This window comes from Trichosurus vulpecula, chromosome 1 (assembly GCF_011100635.1).
Source record: "Trichosurus vulpecula isolate mTriVul1 chromosome 1, mTriVul1.pri, whole genome shotgun sequence".
Taxonomy (NCBI): Eukaryota; Metazoa; Chordata; class Mammalia; order Diprotodontia; family Phalangeridae; genus Trichosurus; species Trichosurus vulpecula.
Window position 1 is genome coordinate 328,213 of NC_050573.1, and position 23,471 is coordinate 351,683.

General features: G+C 41.1%; 1 protein-coding gene and 1 pseudogene across 1 annotated transcript; both read left to right on the plus strand.

The window, feature by feature from the left end:
* LOC118829302 (zinc finger protein 883-like) lies at positions 1–23,207 on the plus strand (the record flags this gene model as incomplete). Its single annotated transcript, XM_036736313.1, has 5 exons — positions 1–76; positions 1,158–1,389; positions 8,947–9,073; positions 10,537–10,632; positions 21,637–23,207. Coding segments are annotated over exons 2-5 (1,827 nt in total), but the record flags the coding sequence as incomplete, so codon positions are not given.
* On the plus strand, positions 10,690–17,484 carry LOC118845856 (annotated as a pseudogene).
* Positions 23,208–23,471: the final 264 nt, after the last annotated feature.

Below are 23,471 nucleotides of genomic sequence, written 5' to 3' on the forward strand. Positions count from 1 at the left end.
CCAGAGCGCGCCACCCCGCCCCCGATTTCCTGGCTGCCCGGGCAATTCGGTCTCCTTCTCCTCCTCTGACCACATGGTGAGTGTCCGCCAGGTCTGCCAGGAGCACACTTTCCTCCCCAGCCCGGCTGCCGGATGAGCTCCCTGCCCCTAGATCTTTTCCAGACACCCCCATCACTCCCTAAATTCCTGGCTCACCTTCCCCAGATTTATCACTGGATAACACTTTTCCAGACTTCAGACTTTGCCCCTAGGATTCCTGGAGTCCTGATTTCAGCCTTCCTATGAGGCCACACGTGTCCTGCCTCCCTGTCCCCTAATCTCTAACCTCCTGGTTAGAAATTCCCTTGTCTGGCCTTCAGATCCTGCTCCTTTGGAGATCCCAGAATCCTACCTTTCTACCTGCCTACCCAGGCTTGGAGACAGTTACCAAAGCTCTCTCCTGGTCCCCCTTATCTGCACCCATGGCTCTGAGGCTGGTTCCCTGTGAGATCCCAGGCCTGTGGCTCCCTGTCTCCAGTTTCCCTTTAGGGATTCCAAGCCTAAGCTCTCCCAGGAGGTCCCAACAATCCTCCCCAGCCCCTAGTTAGACCTCAGGACACAGTCATCCTGCTTCCCCAGGCTCAGTGTCCCCCTGGAGCCCCCTGTTGCTGCCGTGTCACTGACCTCCCTCCATGAGCTATGTGAGATTGTCTTGCCTCCCAGACCTCACCCCTGCTCCCCTTCCCCAGGCTTCCTGCCACCCTGCCTCAGGCCCCCTGCCAGGAGGCTTCATTCGAGACTGGATTTTGTCTCCCAGCCTCAGGCTTCCTCTGATCATTCCCTGGTGGCTCCAGGGTGGCCCTCCTCCTCCTCAACCTTCCCTAGCTTCCCTCCTAGATGCAGCAGTCAGTCTGTAGTCTGGATAATGTGTCTGTGAGTCAGGGAGAGGGGATACAGGGAGGGCAGGGGACCATGTGGAGGGAGAACTCAGGAGTCATCAAGGCTCTGAATGGTTTCATCCCATCTGGGATCCCAAGCTCCCTCTGTCCCTTGGGTCTTTGTGGGAGAATAAGGAGGCGGGGCATAAAAGGAGTAAAAGAGAGAGGGAAGTTGTCTTCCTATTTCAGACCTTCTTCATTTCAAGCCTGACCCTCCCTGCTTCCTGCCTCCCTCTGTAGGGTGGAGTCTCTCACCTGAGGGCAGGGCCAGGGCCTTTGTGACTCCTGTGGGGCCTCACCCTATAAATCCCTGTAGGCCAGCCTGCTGCCTGGGAAGAGAAGGGCAAGACCTCTCCCTCTCTGGGATCCTTCTTCCTGCCGAGCTCAGTCTGCAGAGGACCAAGGCCTGACCCCAGCACGGAGCCTGGAGCCAGAGGGAATGGCCCCTGGGAGCAGCAGCCCTCCTCTCCAGGTGAGTGCAGTCTGTGCACAGACATCAGCCAATGAGGCCATTACCATAGACACAGGGGATGGTCTGTGAAGCCTTAAGTGTGGTCCTCGTGGAACATTTCTTTACAAAAACAGGCATGCAATTGAATCAGGTAGTAATAACACTGCCCTGCTCTCTGCTCCTCTGCTTTAAACTGATTCCCTGGCTCTTTGGTATGTGGAGCACTAAGTCCTCATGCACAATATTCTTAGCAAGGCCAGTGGAGTTGTTTGCCGTTTCTTTCTCCAGCTTATTTGACACATGAGGAAACTGAGGCAAGCAGGGTTCAGTGACTTCTCCAGGGTTATACAGCCAGTGTCCGAGTCAAGAATTGAGCTCAGGTCCTCCTGAGACCAGGGCCAGCACTCTATCCACAGTGCCACTTAACTTCCCCAACAACTCAGCAGCACCGTACAAACAAGCTTTGCCTAGTATAAAATGGTGTTGACTCTGAGAGGAAAAGCTCTACCAATTTTGGGGACCAGAAAAATAATTTTCTCACAAAGTGAAATTTTAGCTGAGACTTGCAGGAAGCCCAAAGCAGGCATTTAGGGTCTGGTTAGAGTTAGGATTAAGAATGTTCCAGTCACGGGAGAGCGCTGTTGGAAAGGCCTTTCCCATTGCCTTCCTTTGTTTTTTCCATTTTGTTCGACTGTTTCCTCCTGTTTCCTACAGTCAGTAGCTTCGTCTTGCTTGATTCTATCTTCCAAGGAATTGTTTTCTTCACTGAAATTTTGTGCCCCCTTTTCCACTTGGCCAATTCTACATTTCAAGAAGTGCTTTTCCTCAGCATTTTTGGTGCCTCCTTTGCTAAGCCTTTGACTCTTTTTTTATGATTTTCTTGCATCCCTCTCATTTCTTTTCCCAATTTCTTCTCTACTTCTCGTAATGGTTTTTTAAAATCCTTGTTCAGCTCTTCCATGTCTTGTTCCACTTAGTTTTTGAGGCTTTGGATGTAAGGAGTCTTGACATAGATGTCATCCTCCCAGTGTGGTTTTTAATCTTTCTTGTCACCATAGTAACTTTCTCTAGTCAGAATTTTTCTGTTCTTTGCTCATTTTTCCAGCGCATTCCTTGACATTAAACTCATTCCTAAAGTGGGGCTCTGCTTTCAGGGTGGAGGGCTCACTGTAAGTTTGCAGTTCTGCCAAGGTGGTAGGAGCTAAGGAGGGGTGTGTTGCCTTCTCTCCTGGCCTGTGAGTGACCACAAGCATTCTTTTCTGCCCTGGAGCTATGAAGAGGGGTCCCACTCCCTAGCAGTTCCAAACTCTTGTGTGTTCCTCCTCACACTGGGGTTTGCTACCCAGGTGTGGGACCCAGATCCAAATATGGTCAAAGTAACAGAGCCCCCAGTGCCAGAACAGGGACCCTGTAATCTCCTTCTAATCAGTTATCTGACCCTTTACCATGTGTGGGCTAATAGGGCCACAGGCTGCCTCAGCCACCTCTGATTTCTTTCTGGGGCCCAGTCTGGACTGGTGCAGCCTACGATGGACTATGCTCCCCTCTTGCCCAGGTGTGACACACCTTTCCCCCTCTCACCTTCAAAGGCCCCTCCCCCTCACCTACTCTTCTGTGCTCTTCTCTTTTCGAGACCACAGAGGTGACCTCCATCCTCATTCTCCTTGACCTCTCTCCAGCCTCTGACCCTGGTGATCACTCTTTCCTCCATGATACTCTCTTCCCCCTAGGCTTTTAGGACCCCACTCTCTCCTGGTTTTCCTCGGACCTATCTGACTACTTCTCTGTCTTTCCTGGGTCTTCCTGAGATCAAACCCTCTGTTCATAGGTGTCCCTTGGGGGTCTGTCCCTGGTCCTCTTCCCTTTTCCTTCTATACTACTTTCCTTGGCGATTTCATCAGCTCCCACCCATGTCATCACAGTCTCTGTGCTGATGGTTCTCAAATGGACCCTTCCTGGCCCAGTCTCTCTGCTGACCTCCAGTCTTGTATGTCTAATTTCCTAACAGATATCTCAAACTGGATGACCAATAGACATCTGAAATTTAATATATCACAAACAGAGCTTTTGATTTTTACCCCAGACACACACACACACACACACACACACACACATACACACTGTCTCACCCCTCCTTTCCTTATTACTGTAGAGGGCATCACCATCTTCCCATCCCCACCCAGGAGTTGTCAAGTCCTGAAATCAATCAAAGGCATGAGTTGAGGAATAAAGTGCCTTTAATTGAGATAACAAGGTAGCAAACCTACTACCTGGGGGATGTCAGGGGTATTTCCCAAACAAAGAAACCCATCAAAAAGTTTTTATAGTTTTAGGAGGACAGAGGGAGAAGGCTATATGAAGTAGCAAACGCTGGTCATGAGACCCCAGTGGCCCTTGGCCATCCAGGCCAGAAAAGCCATCTCATTCCAGCTGCTCTGCCCTTCCTGCCATGAATCCCAGTGTGAGGGAGCAAGTAGAAGCTGAGGTCTAGCTTGGGCTGGGCTTCGCACGAGGAAACTTCCCTAGAGGGGGGATTTAATGTGTGGTTGAGCTCAATTTAATCCAAAATAACTGTCTTAAGAGTAGGAAGGTGAGGACAATACTGAAATGCTGACATTCCGAGGGTCATTTAAGGGAGTGGCAATCCACATTACATCTGGTATTAACAATTTCTGTCACTTTGTGAACAATTTTCTGTCAATCATCCCAGCCTCCTTTGTATCTCTTAGCCCACACATCCAATATGGTGCAATGGCCCATCAGTGTTACCTTTGCACCATCTCTAGACCATACACCTTCTCTCCTCTCCCTGCCACCTTTCTCATGCGTGGCCCCATCACCTCATGCCTGGTCTATTAACATAGCCTACTGGTAGGTCTGCCGCCCTCAAAGCTCTCCCCCCTCCAAGCCATTCCCCATTCAGCCACTGGTCATTTCCTGCAATTTCCTGTAGTTCTGACCAAGTCCCTGCCCTCTTCAATAAATTCCTGTGGATTCCTTTTTATTGCCTCCAGGATCAAATAGAAAATGCTCTTGTTGCCTTTCAAAGCCGTTTAGGAGCTACCTACCCCCCACCCCAACCTTTCCAGTCTTCTGGCAGCTTACTCCCCAACATATATCCTTGACCTAGTGGCCCTGCCCTCCTGGCTTCTCTCAGCTCTAGGCATTTTCAATGGTTGTCCCCATGCCTGGAATACTCTCCCTGCCCAGCTCAGACTCCTGGCCTCACTGTCTTTCTTTAAGTCCCAACCAACAACTGAAAAGCTGCAGGAAGTATTCCCTCACTCCTCTGAATTCTTACTCCTTCCCTCCTCTAATTATGGCCTATTTGTCCTGGACTTGGCTTGATTTGTTTATATTGGTTTGCTTGATGTCTCCCCCATTGGATGCTGAACTCCTTGAGGGTAGGGGCTCCCTTTTGCCTCTTTTTCTATCCCCAGTGCTGAGCATTGTGCCGGTACATGATGGGTGTTCAATAAATGTATTTGGGATGGAAATGACAATTTCTAGTCCTTGAGGAGAACCTTGTCACATCACTCTCTTCTTCTCCTGTTGTCATCCCCTCCTCTCTTTCCTGAATCTTCCCTTGTTGTCATGTGGAGCCACCAAAGGACCTTCTGCAGGCAGGATGTCAGAAGACTCTGTCCATAATCCCCCCTGTCATCCTCTGCCCCCAGAGTTCCTCCTTCATCCCTTTCTGCCTGTGGGCTTTTAGAAAGAAATGTCTTCCTGGTCTGTCTGTTGTTGTCCACATTTATTCACTGCTCCTGCATTTCTTTAGTGTGGGTGTTTCAGAAGCAAATAATCTCTTCCTTTCTGGTTTTCTTTCTAGAAATGTTTCCAGCTCTTCTTCATTATTGAACATCCTCTTTTTGGCCCATGTTGTTAGGCTCCCATCTGCAGGATGGGTCATCCTGGGCTCCAGAGTGCTCTGGAACAGGGCTTCTAAAACTTTTTCCACTCTTTGCAACTGAGAAATTTTATGAGATGCTGGGTCTATAAAACAGGTATATAAATTGAAGCATTTACTGATAATAAATCTTACAGTAATTTATTTTAGAGCATTTCTTTGGTATACATATAATTTTATCATTACCAAAGATGAAGGCCCATTTGCATACTAAGCAGATGGATGTGTTTGTTTATTTTTACATAAAGAATTAAATCTTGGCAGAATATTGGATATTGCAGCACATAGAGCCTCTTCAATATTTTTCAGAGTGGAGTGACCTTTTGATTTCATAACATCCAGTAGTCTCCTGTCTGAGCTGTGGTGTTTCTGGCAGTGTTCATTGGCTTTGCATGTCGTGACAGTGTGTGCAGTGCAAAGTACACATGTTGTGTGTTCAGAACCAAGGCTACAGTGAAGATGCTCAAAGCAGCATGGGCAAGCACTGCCAGCAACTCCTTGGATTCATTACCTGTTTGATCACAAATTAATTTTTGCTTGTTGGGTATTCAGAAACCTTTCACTGTTGCCTAATTTTTGCGACCCCCCGCATTTAGTTACCTGACCCTGTGTGGAGTCCCAACCCACAATTTCAAAAGTGCTGCTCTGGAACACATTCTTCAGTTACCTCCTCCTCTCTACTGGGTTTGCGTTAGTGTTGCATGATTCAGAAGGCCTTCCCATTGTGTGTGAAAGTCTTTCTCCTGGGTGCTTGTAGGGTATTTTTTTTCTAAATTGAATTGGTAATTATATGTAACCATAACCAGGCCTGGAGGTTGCAGTCTTGGTTTTATTTTTGTTTTTTTAATCATTATTAAATTTTAATTTATGAAATAAAACAAGCATTTCCAAAACATAGTACAATAAAAGGATGACTGTACTTGAAAATGCAAATCGACTATGCACAACTTGCTACTCCTTTCCAACATACAATAAAATTGTCATGTAAATTTCTTTTTTCTTCCTATACCCCCAGCCTCTGCCCTAGAGGAGGCTACCATTAGACACAGATACGTGTATATGTATCCGTAAAATTATTCTGTACACGTAATTTCCACGCAATTTCTAGTTCTTTGCCACCATAAAGAGCTGCTACCATCACTTTAGAACATAGAACTTCTTTTCCTTTTTCCCTAATTATCTTTTCTCTTTAACCACAGAATTTTGAAGGTTAGCTATGACATTCCTCTAAGTTTTCTTCCTAGGATCTTTTCCGGGGGCTGATCAGTGGATTCTTTCTATCTCTACCTTACCTTCTTGTTTTAGAACTGCAGGGCGATTTTCTTTAATAACTTCTTGGAATAGTGTATCGAGATTCCTTTTTTGACCACAACTTTCTGGTAGCCTGAAAGTTCAGATATTGTCTCTCCTTGATCTGTTCTCCAGGTCAATTGTTTTCCTAATGAGATGTTTCAGATTCTGTTCTATTTTTCTAGCTTTGTTACATCTTGGGGTCTTATCACGTCGTTCAATCCTACTTGCCAAATACTAGTCTTCAGGGAGTTATTTTCTTCTTTAAGATTTTCTATCCCTCTTTCTAATTGGTGATGTTTCTTTCCAGAATTTTCTTGAATTGCTTTTTTTTCTAATTTTTCCTCATTCTATTTTACTTGACTAAAAATGCCTTATTATAATATAAAGAGCAAAACTTATTGGAAGATTCAATATAAAATATCCAAAAGAAATATAAGGAAAACATTATTAGGTCCCTATTAAGGTCAAACTGTTACTTATTACATAGACATGAAAAAGTTATCAGTGTTCTTAAAAGTGTCTTCATTACTAACGTAGTTTGAAAGAAAGGTTGTGGCTGAGTTGTGTATGATGGGATGATGATTAAAAAACACTGGGTAGGAAAAGTCTAAAGGGAGAAATGATATTGGAAAAAGGGAGAGTGAGAAGAAGAACTCTTAGGAAGCAAGTAGGAGTGGAGGGCTGGTAATGTTGGCGCCTTACTCATCTTGGTTGAAAAAGAAACATCTTGTACATGTGCAAGGGTGTTGAAGTCTGAGCATGTAGAGAGGTGAGAAAATTGGAAACCAGGGTCGGGGAGGGACTTTTCAGAGCACGAGGGATTTAGGAGGGTTGGGGAGAGGATGGGGGGGTGTTTGCAGGCCTTACAGATTGAAATTGGGGGGGAAGGAATCAGGGGACTCTTGGAGGCATTGGTGAATGGGGGAGGTAAGTGGATGGGGGAGAAGATAAGGTAAAAAGGAAAGAGTAAAAATAGACCCTGAGAAAGAAAATCGTGAGTAAAAATAAGATGGAAAGAAATTCACAGACAGTTATTATGACTTTGAATGTGATTGAGATGTTGACAGCAACTCGCTTTGTGGTGACAAAGAACTGAAAAGTTCAGGGATCCCCATCATTTGGGGAAGGGTTGATTGGGTTGTGCTGTGTGGTTGTGATGGAATGCTACTGTGCTATAAGAAAGGATGAGCTCAGCGATCTTAGAAAGGCCTGGAAAGACTTGCACAAAGTGACTAAGAGTAAAGTGAGCAGAACCAAGAGAACAAGTATACAGTAACAGCACTGTTGTGTTTGGAAGAGTTTGAGCAAATGAGTTAGTCTGACTATTATAAAGACACAAATGAAAAATAAAGGGCATGTAAAGAGTGACGCTATCTACATCCAGAAAAAGAACTGACAAATAATAGTATATAAGGAACAAGTTTAAATACAAATATGTGTGCATTTACATATATATAAAGACATATACATGCATATATATACATGCAGTCATTTATATACATGGTAGCCATCTCTAGTGTTGTGGGGGAGGGGGGATAAGAAGAAAAGAAATTTTATATATTTTGAGAAATACCAAGTTGTACGTGGTAGATTTCCAATTTCATGTACAATCATTTCTTTTTCATTTTACTCTTATGGAAATACTTATTTTGTTCTCTGAATTATAAATAAAATATATTTTTTGAAAAAGGTAAAATCCAGTCCCTAATCCTAAGGAGCGCATATTCTTGTGGAGGAGATAACATGCAAATCATTTTGTACATATGAGATCTATTTGTTATAGAAAGTGTTATCATACATTCACGTGCCTATGTGTATGCACACACACACACAGATATAAGCATATATTATATAGATTTGGTCTGAGGCTTCCCTTCCTGTGATCCATGTGCTTTGGTCTCTGTGTCCTTTGGATTTAAGTAAATCTTCCAATAACTCCATTCAATATGAAAGGTAATAAATTCTGCAGTTTACCATGCATGTGTACATAAGAGATTAAAAAATAATATTTTAAAAAGAATATCTCACTTATATCAGTTCTGAATGTCTTCATCACCCTCTCTCATGCACCCCACAGATCCATCTACCTCACAGATAGAACACAAACTCTCTCCCTGATTCCACAGGAAGATGCATTTCAGAGGAAAATACTCCTCAGTTTTATTCTAACTGATCATGGAAAATGCTTTTCTCAAAATTCAGTTGGGCTCTTGATGACCGTGGTTTTAGAAGTTGATTCTGATTCTCATAAAGGGTCTGACTTTCTAGCAAATCCCTTCTCTGGGCTTCAGTTTATTTTGTAAATTAATGAGGGTTGGACTATTAAAATCTGAAGTGTCCTTCAGCTCTACATTCTGTGACTTTTAATGATTTAGGGGTTGGTGACATTCAAGGATGTGGCTGTGGACTTCACCCAGGAGGAGTGGGGCCTCTTGGACCATGCTCAGAAGGAGTTGTACAAGGGAGTCATGCTGGAGAATGCCCGGAACCTGCTCTCCCTGGGTAAGGACACCTCCAATGGTAACACTGAGTCTGCAAAGGAATGTCTTCATCCCCTGGTGTGCAGGGTTGGGAGCACTGACCAGTTATTAGAGAGAGAAAAGCGTTGCTCTCCTGTCCAGCTGCCTGGAGTTTCCTATAAAAGTCTGTGCATTGTGTGACAGGAACCTGAGGATTTCCTTGTTGCTCCTGAAGCTGTCTCTCACCTCTTCTAGGCAGCTTCAAATTAGTGTGGAAGAATCTCAGAAATGTCAGGGGTGATTTGGCCTAACCTCCACCTGGCCATGAATTGTGTCTGCCAAGGCTCTGAAAGCTGCTCAGGAGGCTTTTCCTTACAAGCCTGTCCTCTCTGGGATGGGTCTGGGATCTGGAATATTCTTCTTTTTAACAGCATCATTTTGTAGCTCCCAATTTCTACTCGTCCCTTGTGTAGTGAGTTTGTCCTTAATCTTCCTTCCCATTGCCCTGAAATTCCAGCACAGATGGTGGGAAAGGAAAGGAAGGGAAGAAGCATTTATTCTCACTTAGTATTTGCCAGGTGCTGGGCCTGGAGCTTTCTTTACAATATTATGTCACTTTATCCTCACAATTGGGTGATACTGTTCTCCCCGTTTGACAGTTGTGGAAACTGAGGCAAATGGGGTTTAAGGACTTGTCCTGTGGCACACAGCTAAGTAGCTGTCTGAGGCTGGATTCAGACCCTGGCATGCCTCACTCTAGGCCCAGGGCTTTCTCCACTGCACCATCAGCTGCCTCTAATTTCTAGAGAATGGAAAGTGTGCAATGAGTCCATCCTTCTATGAAGAAGGTGCACCAAGACCAGATTTTCTGATTCCAACCTGGTTTCCTGATCTTCTTCCCCACTTTTCCCCAAAGGTCACAAAAGGAATGCTATCAGACTGTCCTTCAGGATGCCTGGGAACTACCCTGTGGTCCTTGCTTACATGTCCTTGGCATTGCCAGGAAAAACAGAGTGGCCAAGAAATAGAATTTGGGCCAACTAGGGTTTATTGAGTTTTCCAGCAGGAGAATCTCACCCAAAGAGGCAAAGATGCCCCAAATGAACGGTACACATGCTTTCCCTACATTTCATGGAGTGAGGAGCAAGATAGGGGAACAGTGTAAAAGCTGGTTAGTCCAGGTCCCTGTTTCTGAGGCTTGAGGCTGGTTAATAACCCTTTTTATCAATCTTTGTAATTAGGATTTTATACCAGAGTGGAAATTGACAGAATGGGGGGCAGAGGTTTGGCTTTTTCTCAGAACTGATTATACAACCAGATAATGTGGCCCATTCTGTTTTGCATTATTTATATTACAAGCACTAGTGGGTGAGAACAGACTCGTGTGTGAACATATTTGAGTTAATCTCAAAATGGAGCAGCTCTGGCTCTGAACACCTTTCCCTGAAGAGAACTGAATGACAAGTTTCTATCCATGCTCATCCCTAACTAACTCCCCATGCCCAGGGCTTCCAGTTCCCGGAGAAGATGTAATCTTTTACTTTGAGGAAAGGGAAGCATCATGGATGCTGGAGCAAGAAGGCCTGAGGAGCTGCTGTCCAGGTGAGTGAGGTGGCAGCAGGTATATGGGAGCTAGGATGTAGAGGCTTCTGTGTTAGGATGAAGAAGGTACTAGATTTGGGGCAGAAAGACCTGATTTGGAAATCTTTTTCAGATATTTCTTAGCATTGGCTTCATCGGTCAGTCACTGAACCTCTGAGCCTCAGTTTCTGCATATGTAAAAGAAAGGATTTGGACTCCATGGCATTTCAAGTTCCTTCCAGGGATTAATCCATGGTCCAAAAAAAGTCATTGTTTGGAATTTGGGGGCATGGAATTCTCCTGAATGTGCAGAACGTGGTTAGTGTATCCTTTATGAGCTCTTTCCTAGACTTTCTTCAGGTCAACAAACAGCCAAGTGCCTGCTCTATTCCAGACCCTGTACAAAGGACTGAGCACATAAATCAATACAAGAGACATCCCCTGCTCCCATGGAGCTTTCAATCTGGTGGGCCAAGAGCATGCCAACAACTATGTAGAAACCTCCTATGAACAGGATAAATTGGAGCTAGTCAAGAGAGGGAAGGCCTTAAATTTAAGGACTAAGAAAGTATTGCTGTGGGAGTTGGGCTCTAGCTGGGGATTCGGGGGAAGACAGGGAGAATATTCTAGGGAACAAGGATGGCAAGGAAAACCCACAGAGTCCAGAGGTAAAAGATCCTATTCCTGGAACAGAAAGGAGGCCCAAACCAATGCATTAGAGGGAGGGGGAAAATTGGGTGAAAGAAGACTGGAAGAGCAGATGAGGGGTAGATGATGAATTGCTTTAATTGCCCTAGAGATACTTTTGCTTGGGAACCACTGGTCGTTATCGAATAGGTAGTGATAGGGTTGGTCGAGAGGGAAGATGAACTTGATAACTGCATGGAGGATTGACTGGACTAGGGGGAGAACTGAGGCAGATAGAGCAACCAGCGGGCTCTGACACTGTCTCAGGTGTGAGGTGATTGGGATCTGAACCAAAAAAGTGAAAATATTGAGAGAGAAAGGGGAATATGTGAAAGAAGTCACAAAGGTAGAATCAAAAGGACTTTACAGCAGGTTGACCATCTAGGTCAGGAGTGTGAATGTGTGAGAGTTGAGGAGTGCATGACATTTCATTTCTGAGCCTGGACTGTTGTGAGCATGCCTTGGATAGCATTAGGAATGGAAGAAGACGGGAGGGTTGGGGGAAGGACGAGTTTCCTTTTGGATACAGTAGAAGTAGAACCTAGAGAGCGTAATGCTGCTAAAATCTTGAGAGGGGAGGATCAAGAAATGAGGGAGATTGGCAGAGTCATAACCTGCAGAGAAATCCAGAAGGATTAGGATTAAGAAATGACCACTAATTTTTAGCAATTTGGGGATTAGTGATAATTCCAAGATATGGGTTTCAGTTGAACATTGAAACTGGGAGCTAGCATGCAGAGTTCCTTTTTTCTTCTTTTGACCATTATAAATGCCCAAAATCACTACAAAGGACAAATGATGAAAGATGCTATCTGCATACAGAGAAAAAACTGATAAATAGAAATGTGTCTAGAATAGTTTTACATAGACATACCTATTTGTGTCTAATTTGGGCCATATATTGGGAGTTGTGGCAGGGTAGGAAAAAAAGAAAAGAAAGAGAAAAAGGAAAAAGAGAGTTTTAAAGAAAGCCAGGGAAAGGAGTTCAAGACACCAAATAGAAATGGCCATCTCTAGCAGTTTAGCCAGAGAATGGAAGAAAGATATTAGACACCATCTCCTGAGCATGCATGGATCTTGTGAGAGTGTTTTAAGGATTAGAGAAAAATGATTTCATTTGTGGTAATAGGAAAAAGGTCACTAGTGTGTGAGAAAGTAAAAATTAGTGAAATAAAGGAGATCCTGTAAGGGGAATATATGGAGGTAGATGAGGGAGTAGAGTGAGATCATTTCCACATGTAAGGGGATTTTCTTTAGCAAGTAGAAGAATAATCTTTCCATGTGATATGGGGGTCAAAAAGAAGAAGACACCTAATTTAAGTGAGATGAGGAAGATATGAAAGCCCTCAGTAAATGCCCAGTTTTTTTTAGTTGTTGGGAGTGGGGTGAAAGCAAGCCATGATGAAGGATTGGCAATGAATGAAAAGATTTGGAAGAGCTCCTGTGGTGAGTGGCATAGGGGGTTATTCAGAGAGATGGCAAAGGATTGCCTTGCCCCAGTGAGGGCCCAGCCAAGATTATGTAGTCTAAATTGGTAGTGGATCTGGCAGCCTGGTTTTGTGATTTTCTCTCTGTACATTTAGCAGCACCTGAGGAGAGATGGCTGCTGCCTTATTCAGGAGTCTTCCAAGGTTAAGCTTTGCATAAATCATCAGCCCAAGTCCTTTTCCTAATCTCTATGGTTAATCTCTGTTCCAAATCTTGGAGAATCATGGACCAGGTTCAAGTAGGTGACCACCTCATTAATTTAGGGAGAGGGAAGATAGAGACCCACAGTTGTCCTATAGCACAAGACCCTTCAGGAGCCTAGAAACAAGCCTCCATGATCTTTAATGTTGGTTCTGGTCCAGTTCTGTCAGGGCTAGAACCAGAGAAAGGTGACTAATGTATTAGCAAGGCAATAATCACAATATAGATGATAATTGTGAATATCCTATGCTGTTCTGTATCACAAAAAGTGAGACTCTCCATGTAGAAAGTAGAAGTAAACCTTTTATTCAGACACCAGAGAACCAAGTCCCCAAATCAATAGGCCTGACCCATCCAAGCAGCAACCAAATTCCAGAACCAGTAAGTCCACTTTATAATAACAGCAAAGAATCTGAAACATGACATCACAGCAGGGTGCCAAGCCATCCTATAAACTTCCCACCCCCTGCTGGGCATGTAGCACCAACAAACACTCACAGCACAGCCAGCACATGTCTGCTTTCTCCCTCAGCTCTAACAATTCTTTGCATTTCTTGCTCCACCCTTCCAGTTCCTCTCATTCAGCAAACTCCTCCCACCACATGTGACTTAGGCTTCCTGTGAAGTAAGCAGGTCATATGGGCCTATTACTGGGCGCGAAAGATCTTCAAATTTAAATGACCATTACAGTACTTAGAGGTGATGGAATACAAGAAAGGGACAGAAATAGAACTGAGGCCTGAACATGCATTCAATGACTAGGAGATCTATAGTCTTATAAAAAATACTCCAACTCACTATTGATTGGAAAATGCAATTTAAAACAATTCTTAGTTTCTACTTCATAAAATTGTTAGATTGCCTATTGGACAGAAATAGTAAATGACAAATATTGGAGGATATATGGAGGATATGAGACATTAATGTACTCTTGGTAGAATTCTGAATGTATTAAACCATTCTGTAGAGCAATATGGAACTAAGCCCAAAGGGCTGTAAAAGCATGCATACCCTTTGACCTATCAATACCACTAATAGGTCTGTATCCCAGATGAGACAAAAAATCAAAAAGGAAGAGGACCCATATGTACAAAAATATTTATAGCAGCTCTTTTCTGTAGGCAAAGAATTAGAAATTATGGGGATGCCCATCAATTGGGGGATGGCTGAACGAGTTGTGATATGTAATTATGATGGAATAAGAAATGATGAGCAGAATGTTCTCAGAAAAGCCTGGAAAGACTTGCATGAGCTGATACAAAGTGAAATGTACTGAGTACAGATTAACAGCAATATTGTAAGATGATCAGCTGTGAAGGACTTAGCTATTTTCAACAATACAACAATCCATGACAACTCTGAAGGACTTAGGATGAAAAATGCTCTCCATCTCCAGAGAAAGAACTGATGGTGTCTGAATACAGATTGAAGCATGCTTTTTTTTTAAACTTTATTTTTCATAAGGTTTTTTTTTGTCTGTGTTTTCTTTTATAACATTACTATTATGGAAATGTTTGCCATGACTACACATGTGTAACCTATATGAAATTGCTTGCCTTTGGAATCTTTCTTTGGTGACAAAGAAGACCAAAACATACAGCCAGAAGAAGTCAACAAAGTCAAAAAGCCTACGTCAAAAGCCTCCAAGAAAAACAAGAACTAGTCTAAGGCCATGGAAGAGCTCAAAAAGGATTTGGAAAAGCAAGTTAGAGAAGTAGAGGAAAAATTGGGACGAGAAATGAGAATGATGCAAGAAAACCATGAAAAACAAATCAACATTACTTGCTAAAGGAGACCCAAAAAAATACTGAAAAAATATTGAAGAAAACAACACTTTAAAAATAGACTAACTCAAATGGCAAAAGAGCTCCGAAAAGCCAATGAGGAGAAGAATGCCTTGAAAGGCATAATTAGCCAAATGGAAAAGGAGGTCCAAAAGACCACTGAAGAAAATACTACCTTAAAAATGAGATTGGAGCAAGTGGAAGCTAGTGACTTTATGAGAAATCAAGATATTATAAAACAGAACCAAAGGAATGAAAAGGTGGAAGACAATGTGAAATATCTCATTGGAAAAACCACTGACCTAGAAAATAGGTCCAGGAGAGATAATTTAAAAATTATTGGACTACCTGAGCCATGATCAAAAAAAGAGCCTAGATATCATCTTTCAAGAAATTATCAAGGAGAACTGCCCTGATATTCTACAGCCAGAGGGTAAAATTGAAATTGAAAGAATCCACAGATCGCCTCCTCAAATAGATCCCAAAAAGAAAACTCCTAGGAACATTGTCGCCAAATTCCAGAGCTCCCAGGTCAAGGAGAAAATACTGCAAGTAGCCAGAAAGAAACAATTTGAGTATTGTGGAAAAACAATCAGGATAACACAGGATCTGGCAGCTTCCACATTAAGGTACCGAAGGGCTTGGAATACGATATTCCAGAGGTCGATGGAGCTGGGATTGAAACCAAGAATCACCTACCTAGCAAAACTGAGTATCATGCTCCAAGGCAAAATATGGATTTTCAATAAAATAGAGGACTTTCAAGCTTTCTCAGTGAAAAGACCAGAGCTGAATAGAAAATTTGACTTTCAAACACAAGAATCAAGAGAAGCATGAAAAGATAAACAAGAAAGAGAAATCATGAGGGACTTACTGAAGTTGAACTGTTTTGTTTACATTCCTACATGGAAAGATGATGTGTGTGATTCATGAGACCTCAATATCATAGTAGCTGAAAGGAATATGCATATATATATATATATATATATATATATATATATATATATGTATGTGTGTGTGTGTGTGTATACATATATATACATATGAGTGTGTCTGTGTATGTATATATGTTGGTGTGTGTGTGCATGTGTGTGTGTGTACACACACACACACACACACACACACACACAGAGGGCACAGGGTGAGTTGAATATGAAGGGATGATATCTAAAAAAATAAAATCAAATTAAGGGATAAGAGAGGAATATATTGAGAGAGGGTGAAAGGGAGAGATAGAATGGGGTAAATTATCTCACATAAAAGTGGCAAGAAAAAGTCATTCTCTAGGAAGGAAAGAGGGTGCAGGTGAGGAGGAATGAGTAAATCTTGCTCTCATAGGATTTGACCCGAGGAGGGAATACCATACACACTCAACTGGGTATCTTACCCCACAGGAAAGAAGGAGGAAGAAGATAAAAAAGGGGGGACGATAGAAGGGAGGGCAGATGGGGGGAGGAGGTAGTCAAAAACAAGCACTTTCAAAAAGGGACAGAGTCAAGGGAGAAAATTCAATAAAGGGAGATGGATTAGGAAGGAGCAAAACATAGTTAATCTTTCACAACATGAGTATTGTGGAAGGGTTTTACATAATGATACACATGTGGCCTATGTTGAATTGCTTGCTTTCTTAGGGAGGGTGGGCGGGGAGGGAAGAGGGGAGAGAGTTTGGAACACAAAGTTTTAAAAACAGACATTCAAAAACAACAACAACAAAAAAAAGTTTTTGCATGCACCTAGGAAATAAGATACACAGGCAATGGGGCATAGAAATTTATCTTGCCCTACAAGAGAAGAAGGGAAAGGGGGATGGGAGGGAGTCAGGTGACAGATGGGAGGGCTGACTGGGGAATGGGGCAGCCAGAATATATGCCATCTTGGAGTGGGCGGGAGGGTAGAAATGGGGAGAAATTTGTAATTCAAACTATTGTGAAAATCAATGCTGAAAACTAAATATATTAAATAAATTAAAGAAACAAACAAAAAAGAAAGAAAAAAGAAAACAACAAATATGGCTGGTTTTGGGTTTTCCCTGGAGGTGGTGATAAATGTGTACCATCATGCTCTTCCTCCTGGTTTTGTATTTAAAAAAAAAGATAAAAAGAAAGAAGAAAAGATGAAATTTCTGTAGAAGATCTAATAGAAAGAGAGCGTTCTGCTTTAGGACCAAATGTTACCAAAATCACTTTAGAGTCTTTTCTTGCATGGAAGAAATGGAAAAGACAAGAAAAGATTGATAAGCTAGAGCAAGATATGGAAAGAAGAAAAGCAGACTTTAAGGCAGGGAAAGCATTGGTGATCAGTGGCCATGAAGTGTTTGAATTTCATCCTGAGGTGGTTGATAATGATGATGAAGATGCAGATGATATCCGGTACACTCAAGGAACAGGTGGTGATGAAGTTGAAGATCTAGTAAGAGTAAATTATATAGATTTGAGCCAGTATATCCCAAAGGATGTGGATGAGACTGGCATTACTATGGCCAGTCTTGAAAGATTCAGTACACCCACTTCAGTACAGAAGGATGATAATAAATTCAGTGAAGCTTCAGGAGGTGGGGCAGAAAATGGAGAACAAAGTGATTTTGAAAAAAATAATGAAGAAAAACAAGAAAATGGAGTTATTGGTGCTGTTCCTGTTGATGAAAACCTTTTTACTGGAGAGGATTTGGATGAACTAGAAGAAGAATTAAACACACTTGACCTAGAGGAATGACAACAAGTAAGTCAGATGAAAAAAAAGTTTTCAGCTCAACATAAATTGAAATCGACTACATTAATTTTTTTTCTCCTCTCTATAATTCTTAAATAGGATGTTTGTGGTTTCTCACACTGATTTTGGGAAGGCAACTGTTCCTCCAACCAAAAAAAAAAAAGGAATATTCACCCTTATCACCTTTATTCTGACCCTGACTACACCTGATATTAAGTTCAGAGTAACTCATAAGTAATCTGAAAGATAATGGTCATTACAGAAAAGATTTTGCAAATAATCAAAGTAGGAAGTATAACTGCTTTTTTCCAACTTGTGAGTTTTATTGGGCATGTGTTATTACCAAGCACAACATACATATTGAAAATATCCCTCATTTAAACTGCATATTTTTAGTGAGTGATTTGATTTCCTTTGTATTTATATATATATATATATTTTTAAAAGACTTCCTAAAATAAGAACACTGTACTTCATAAATAGACTACTTATGCAGATTCCGTGTTGGGTTTCTTTGGATAATTAATCAGATGGACATTAAAGATGAAGGCTCTTTTAAACTGACAGCATTATCTGGAATGCCCTCTGTAAACCATTTTAAATTTTCCCTCTGCCTTTTTTGCCAACAAAGTTGTAAATAAAGACCATCAAACATTAAAAAAAAAAGCTGCCAAAAACAAAAAACAACCCTGAAGCTTGGGACAGTGCACCCTCCATTCTGGAAGCGGAGTCCTACCTTGACAAAGAGCTCAAAAGTCAAGTAATTGGCTGGGAAAATGAGCAAACAATGTAGACAGTCTCAGACTACAGAACCTTACTTTGGTGACAAAGAAGATCAAAATGTACAACCAGAAGAAGACAAAAAAGTCAAAGCTCCTACATTAAAAGCCTCCAAGAAAAATATGAATTGGTTTCAGGCCATGGAAGAGCTCAAAAAGGATTTGAAAAATCAAGCAAGAGAAGTAGAGGAAAAATTGGGAAGAGAAATGAGAATGATGCAAGAAAATCATGAAAAACAAGTTAACAGCTTGCTAAAGGAGACCCCCCCCCCAAAAAAATGCTGAAGAAAATAACCCCTTATAAAATAGACTAACCCAAATGGTAAAAGAGCTCCAACAAGCCAATAAAGAGAAGAGTGCCTTAAAAAGCAAAATTGACCAAATGGAAAGGGAGGTCCAAAAGCTCACTAAGGAAAATAATTCCTTAAAAATTAGAATAGAGCAAATGGAAGCTAATGACTTTATGAGAAATCAAGAAATTATAAATCAGAACCAAAAGAATGAAAAAATGGAAAACTATGTGAAATACCTCATTGGGAAAACCACTGACCTAGGAAATAGATCCAGGAAAGATCATTTAAAAATTATTGGACTATCTGAAAGCCATGATTAAAAAAAAAGAGCCTAGATATCATCTTTCAATAAATTATCAAGGAAACTGTCCTGATATTCCAGAACTAGAGGGTAAAATAGAAATTAAAAGAATCCACCGATCACCTCTTGAAAGAGATCCCAAAAGGAAAACTCATAGGAATATTGTAGTCAAATGCCAGAGTTCCCAGGTCAAGGAGAAAATACTGCAAGCAGACTAAAAGAGATAAACCAATGACCTGGAAAATAGATCCAGGAGAGACAATATAAAAGGAGAAAATATTGCAAGCAGCCAGAAAGAAACAATTTGAGTATTGTGGAAACACAATCAGGATAATACAAGATCTTGCAACTTCTAGATTAAGGGATCAGAGGACTTGGAATATGATATTCTGGAGATCAAAGGAGCTAGGATTAAAACCAAGCAAAACTGAGTATAATCCTTCAGGGGAAAAATTGGATATTAAATGAAATAGGACTTTCAAACATTCTTGATGAAAAGATCAGAGTTGAATAGAAAATTTGACTCTCAAATACAAGAATCAAGAGAAGCATGAAAAAGTAAACAGGAAAGAGAAATCATAAGGAACTTAATAAAGTTGAACTGTTTACATTCCTACATGGAAATATGATATTTGTAACTCATGAGACCTTTCTCAGTATTAGGGTAGTTAGAGGGAATATATATACATATACATACACACACACACATATATGTATAGGCAGAGGGCACAGAGTGAGTTAAATATGACAAGATGATATCTAATAATAAAATTAAAGGGTGAGAGAGGAATATATTGGGAGAAGAAGAAAGGGAAAGATAGAATGGAATAAATTATCTCACATAAAAGGCAAGAAAAAAGCTTTCACAATGGAGGGGAAGAGGGGCTGGGTGAAAGGAGATGAATGAACCTTACTCTCATTGGATTTGGCTTAAGGAGGAAATTGGGTATCTTAACCTACAGGAAAGTGGGGGGAAGGGATAAGAGGGGCAGATGATAGAAGGGAGAACAGATTGGGAGAGGGGGTAGTCAGAAGGAAACACTTTTGAAAAGAGACAGGGTCAGAGGAGAAAATAGAATAAATGAGGGGCAGGATTGGATGGAGGGAAATATACTTGGTCTTTCAGAACATGAATGTTAAGGAAGTGTTTTGCATGACTGTACATGTATAACCTATATTGAAATGCATCCCTTCTCAATGAGGGTGGGTAGGGAGGGAAGAAGGGAGAGAATTAGGAACTCAAAGTTTTATAAACAAATGTTAAAATTTGCTTTTACATACAACTGTGAAATAGGATATATAGGCAGTGGGTTATATTGCCCTACAAGAAAGTAAGGGGGAAGGAGATAAAGGTGGGTGATGTGATAGAAGGGAGGTCAGACAAGGGGAAGGGGTAATCAGAATGCATGCCAGTTTTGGTGAGGAGGAGGGGAGGGATGGGGAGAAAATTTGGAACTCAAAATCTTGTGGAAATGAGTGTTGAAAACAAAAAATAAATTAAATATATTTTTTAAGAAAAGAGGAACTGCTGGATCGAAGAAGAGTAACATGAACAAAGGAGAAGTTCAAATTAGAAAACAACCTTAGCATTGCAGTTGTCTATTTTAGTAGCAAGGTTGTGGTGGTCCATGATGATTTCATGATGACCTGTACTCTGCATGCCTAGCAGTCATGGTCTTTAAATAGACTGGCCTCAGCGTTACAAGAATGCAAACCCAAGTGAGATCTTGATCTAGTGATTTCAGGTTTGATGAGATGTGATTACAAGGTAACACATGAATGAGAGAACTACTCAGGTGCAGTGATAGACAGCCACTGAGGGTCTTTGCATGCCTGTGATAATTTGCACATGAATGTCGAACCTTCCTGGAAGTCTGGAAACAATTTGATGTCAAGTTGAAAAACATTAATGTTTTTAAAGTAGTGAAGTATGCTGTCCACTTTTGTAGAAAAGGATGATAAACTAAAATTACTGTAACAGATGCATATTTTTAGATATGGGCAATGCCATGCATTCTTTTAATTATGTATTTTAGAAGGATTTTAATTTTATCTAATTGAACACATGAATTTAATGATAGTTTTTTAAAAGAAATAAATAATTGCTATCTCAAAAAATTAATGGTTCAGAACAAAATCTCTTCTACCTCAGGGAAATACAAAAACAAAGTGTTGGTATTCTGCATGTGAACTCAGATAATGCAACAAAAAAAAAAATAAGATTGAAAGTGATCACCAGGGAAATTAGGTTATGCTTGCAAGTAGACTAGGTCATGAAATATTTTGAATATTTACTATTTGTGCACCAAATGGCATTGTATCTGTGAAGAAAGGATTGAAAGTCCAGACAATGAAAGGGAAAGGGAAATGGAAATATTGAAGTGGAGATAAATTATCAAGTACTCTAAACAGTATGGCCATTCACAGGGTTTGAATTCTAGTCTCAGCCATTAGGATTTGGGTCCAGTCACTCAGCCATTCTGAGTTCATGGTCTGAGATATGAATGTGGTAAAAATTATGGCCCTACTAGTGCCACAGGTTTGTTATGAAGATCCAGTGTGATTGTGCATAAAGTTCTTTGTAAATTAAATCATCATTGGGTTGTAAACTAAGGGCATTTTAAATGATTACTTCTGCCCTTTTAAGATTTTTCTTTGATGAAATAGAAAGTAACTTGAGTTTATGTTCTGCCAATGGAGGGAAGGGTGTGTGTGTGTGTGTGTGTGTGTGTGTGTGTGTGTGGTTTCTGTATTTTTTTAATTGTTGGGTTTTTTCCCCCCAGAAGGAGAGATCAGACTAGAAATGAAGGAAACTACTGCAGAGCTAAGCCTTTCTATGGAAGAAACTCAAGAGGAAAGAATTATGAATCATGGTCCCTCTGACTTCAGTCGGAGAGAAATCTGTGCAACAAATGAGGGAATCCACGCTGGAAAGAAACCCTATGAATGTAATCAATGTGGAAAGGCTTTTACAAGGAAGTCTGGTTTTATTTTGCATCAGAGAATCCACACAGAAGATAAACAGTATAAATGTAACCATTGTGGAAAGATGTTTACATGTAAAGGCAGTCTTGTTCAGCATCAGAGAACTCACACTGGAAAGAAACTTTATGACTGTAATCAATGTGGAAAGGCTTTTAGGGAAAGGAGAGGTCTTACTGTACATCAGAGAATACACACTGGAGAGAAACCATATGACTGTAATCATTGTGGAAAGGCTTTTAAAAAGAGAGATCGTCTTGTTGTACATCAGAGAACCCACACTGGAGAGAAACCTTATGAATGTAAACAATGTGGAAAGACTTTTACATGGAAGGATAGTCTTGTTCAACATCAGAGAATCCACACTGGAGAGAAACCTTATGAATGTAATCAATGTGGAAAGGCTTTTAAGTGGTCTACGAATCTTACTGTACATCAGAGAATCCACACTGGTGAGACACCTTATGAATGCAATCAATGTGAAAAGGCTTTTAAATGGTGTACCAGTCTTACTCTACATCAGAGAATCCACAATGGAGAGAAACCTTATCACTGTAATCAATGTGGAAAGGCTTTTAGGGAAAGTAGAGCTCTTACTCTACATCAGAGTATCCACACTGGAGAGAAACCTTATGACTGTAATCAATGTGGAAAAACATTTAAAAAGAAGGCTCAGCTTATTGTACATCAGAGAACCCACAATGGAGAGAAACCTTATAAATGTAATCAGTGTGGAAAGGCTTTTAAATGGTGGAACAGTCTTACTCTACATCAGAGCATCCACACTGGAGATAAACTATATGATTGTAATCAATGTGGAAAGACTTATACACAGAAGGCCAGTCTTGTTCAACATCGGAGAATCCATACTGGAGAGAAACCTTATAAATGTAATCAATGTGGAAAGAGTTTCAGATGTAGGAAAAGTATTCCTTTACATCAGAGAATCCACACTGGAGAGAAACCTTATAAATGTAATCAATGTGGAAAGGCTTATAAATGGTGGAACAGTCTGACTCTACATCAGAGAATACACACTGGAGAGAACCTGTATAAATGTAATCAATGTGGAAAGACTTATAGACGGAAGGACAGTCTTGTTCAACATCAGAGAATGCACAGTGGAGAGAAGCCTTATAAATGTAATCAGTGTGGAAAGACTTATACGTGGAAGGATAGTCTTGTTCAACATCAGAGAATCCACACTGGAGAGAAACCTTATAAATGTAACCAATGTGGAAAGACTTTCAGATGTAGGAAGAGTATTGGTGAACATCAGAGGGTCCACACTGGAGAGAAACCGTATGAATGTAATCAATGTGGAAAGGCTTTTACATGGAAGGATGGTCTTATTCAACATCAGAGAATCCACACTGGAGAGAAACCTTATGAATGTAATCAATGTGGAAAGGCCTTTAAGTGGTGTACCACTCTTACTGTACATCAGAGAATCCACACTGGAGAGACACCTTATGAATGCACTCAATGTGGAAAGGCTTTTAAATGGTATACCAGTCTTATTCTGCATCAGAAAATCCACACTGGAGAGAAACCTTATGACTGTCATCAATGTGGAAAGACTTTTAGAGAAAGTAGAGCTCTTACTCAGCATCAGAGAATCCACACTGGAGAGAAG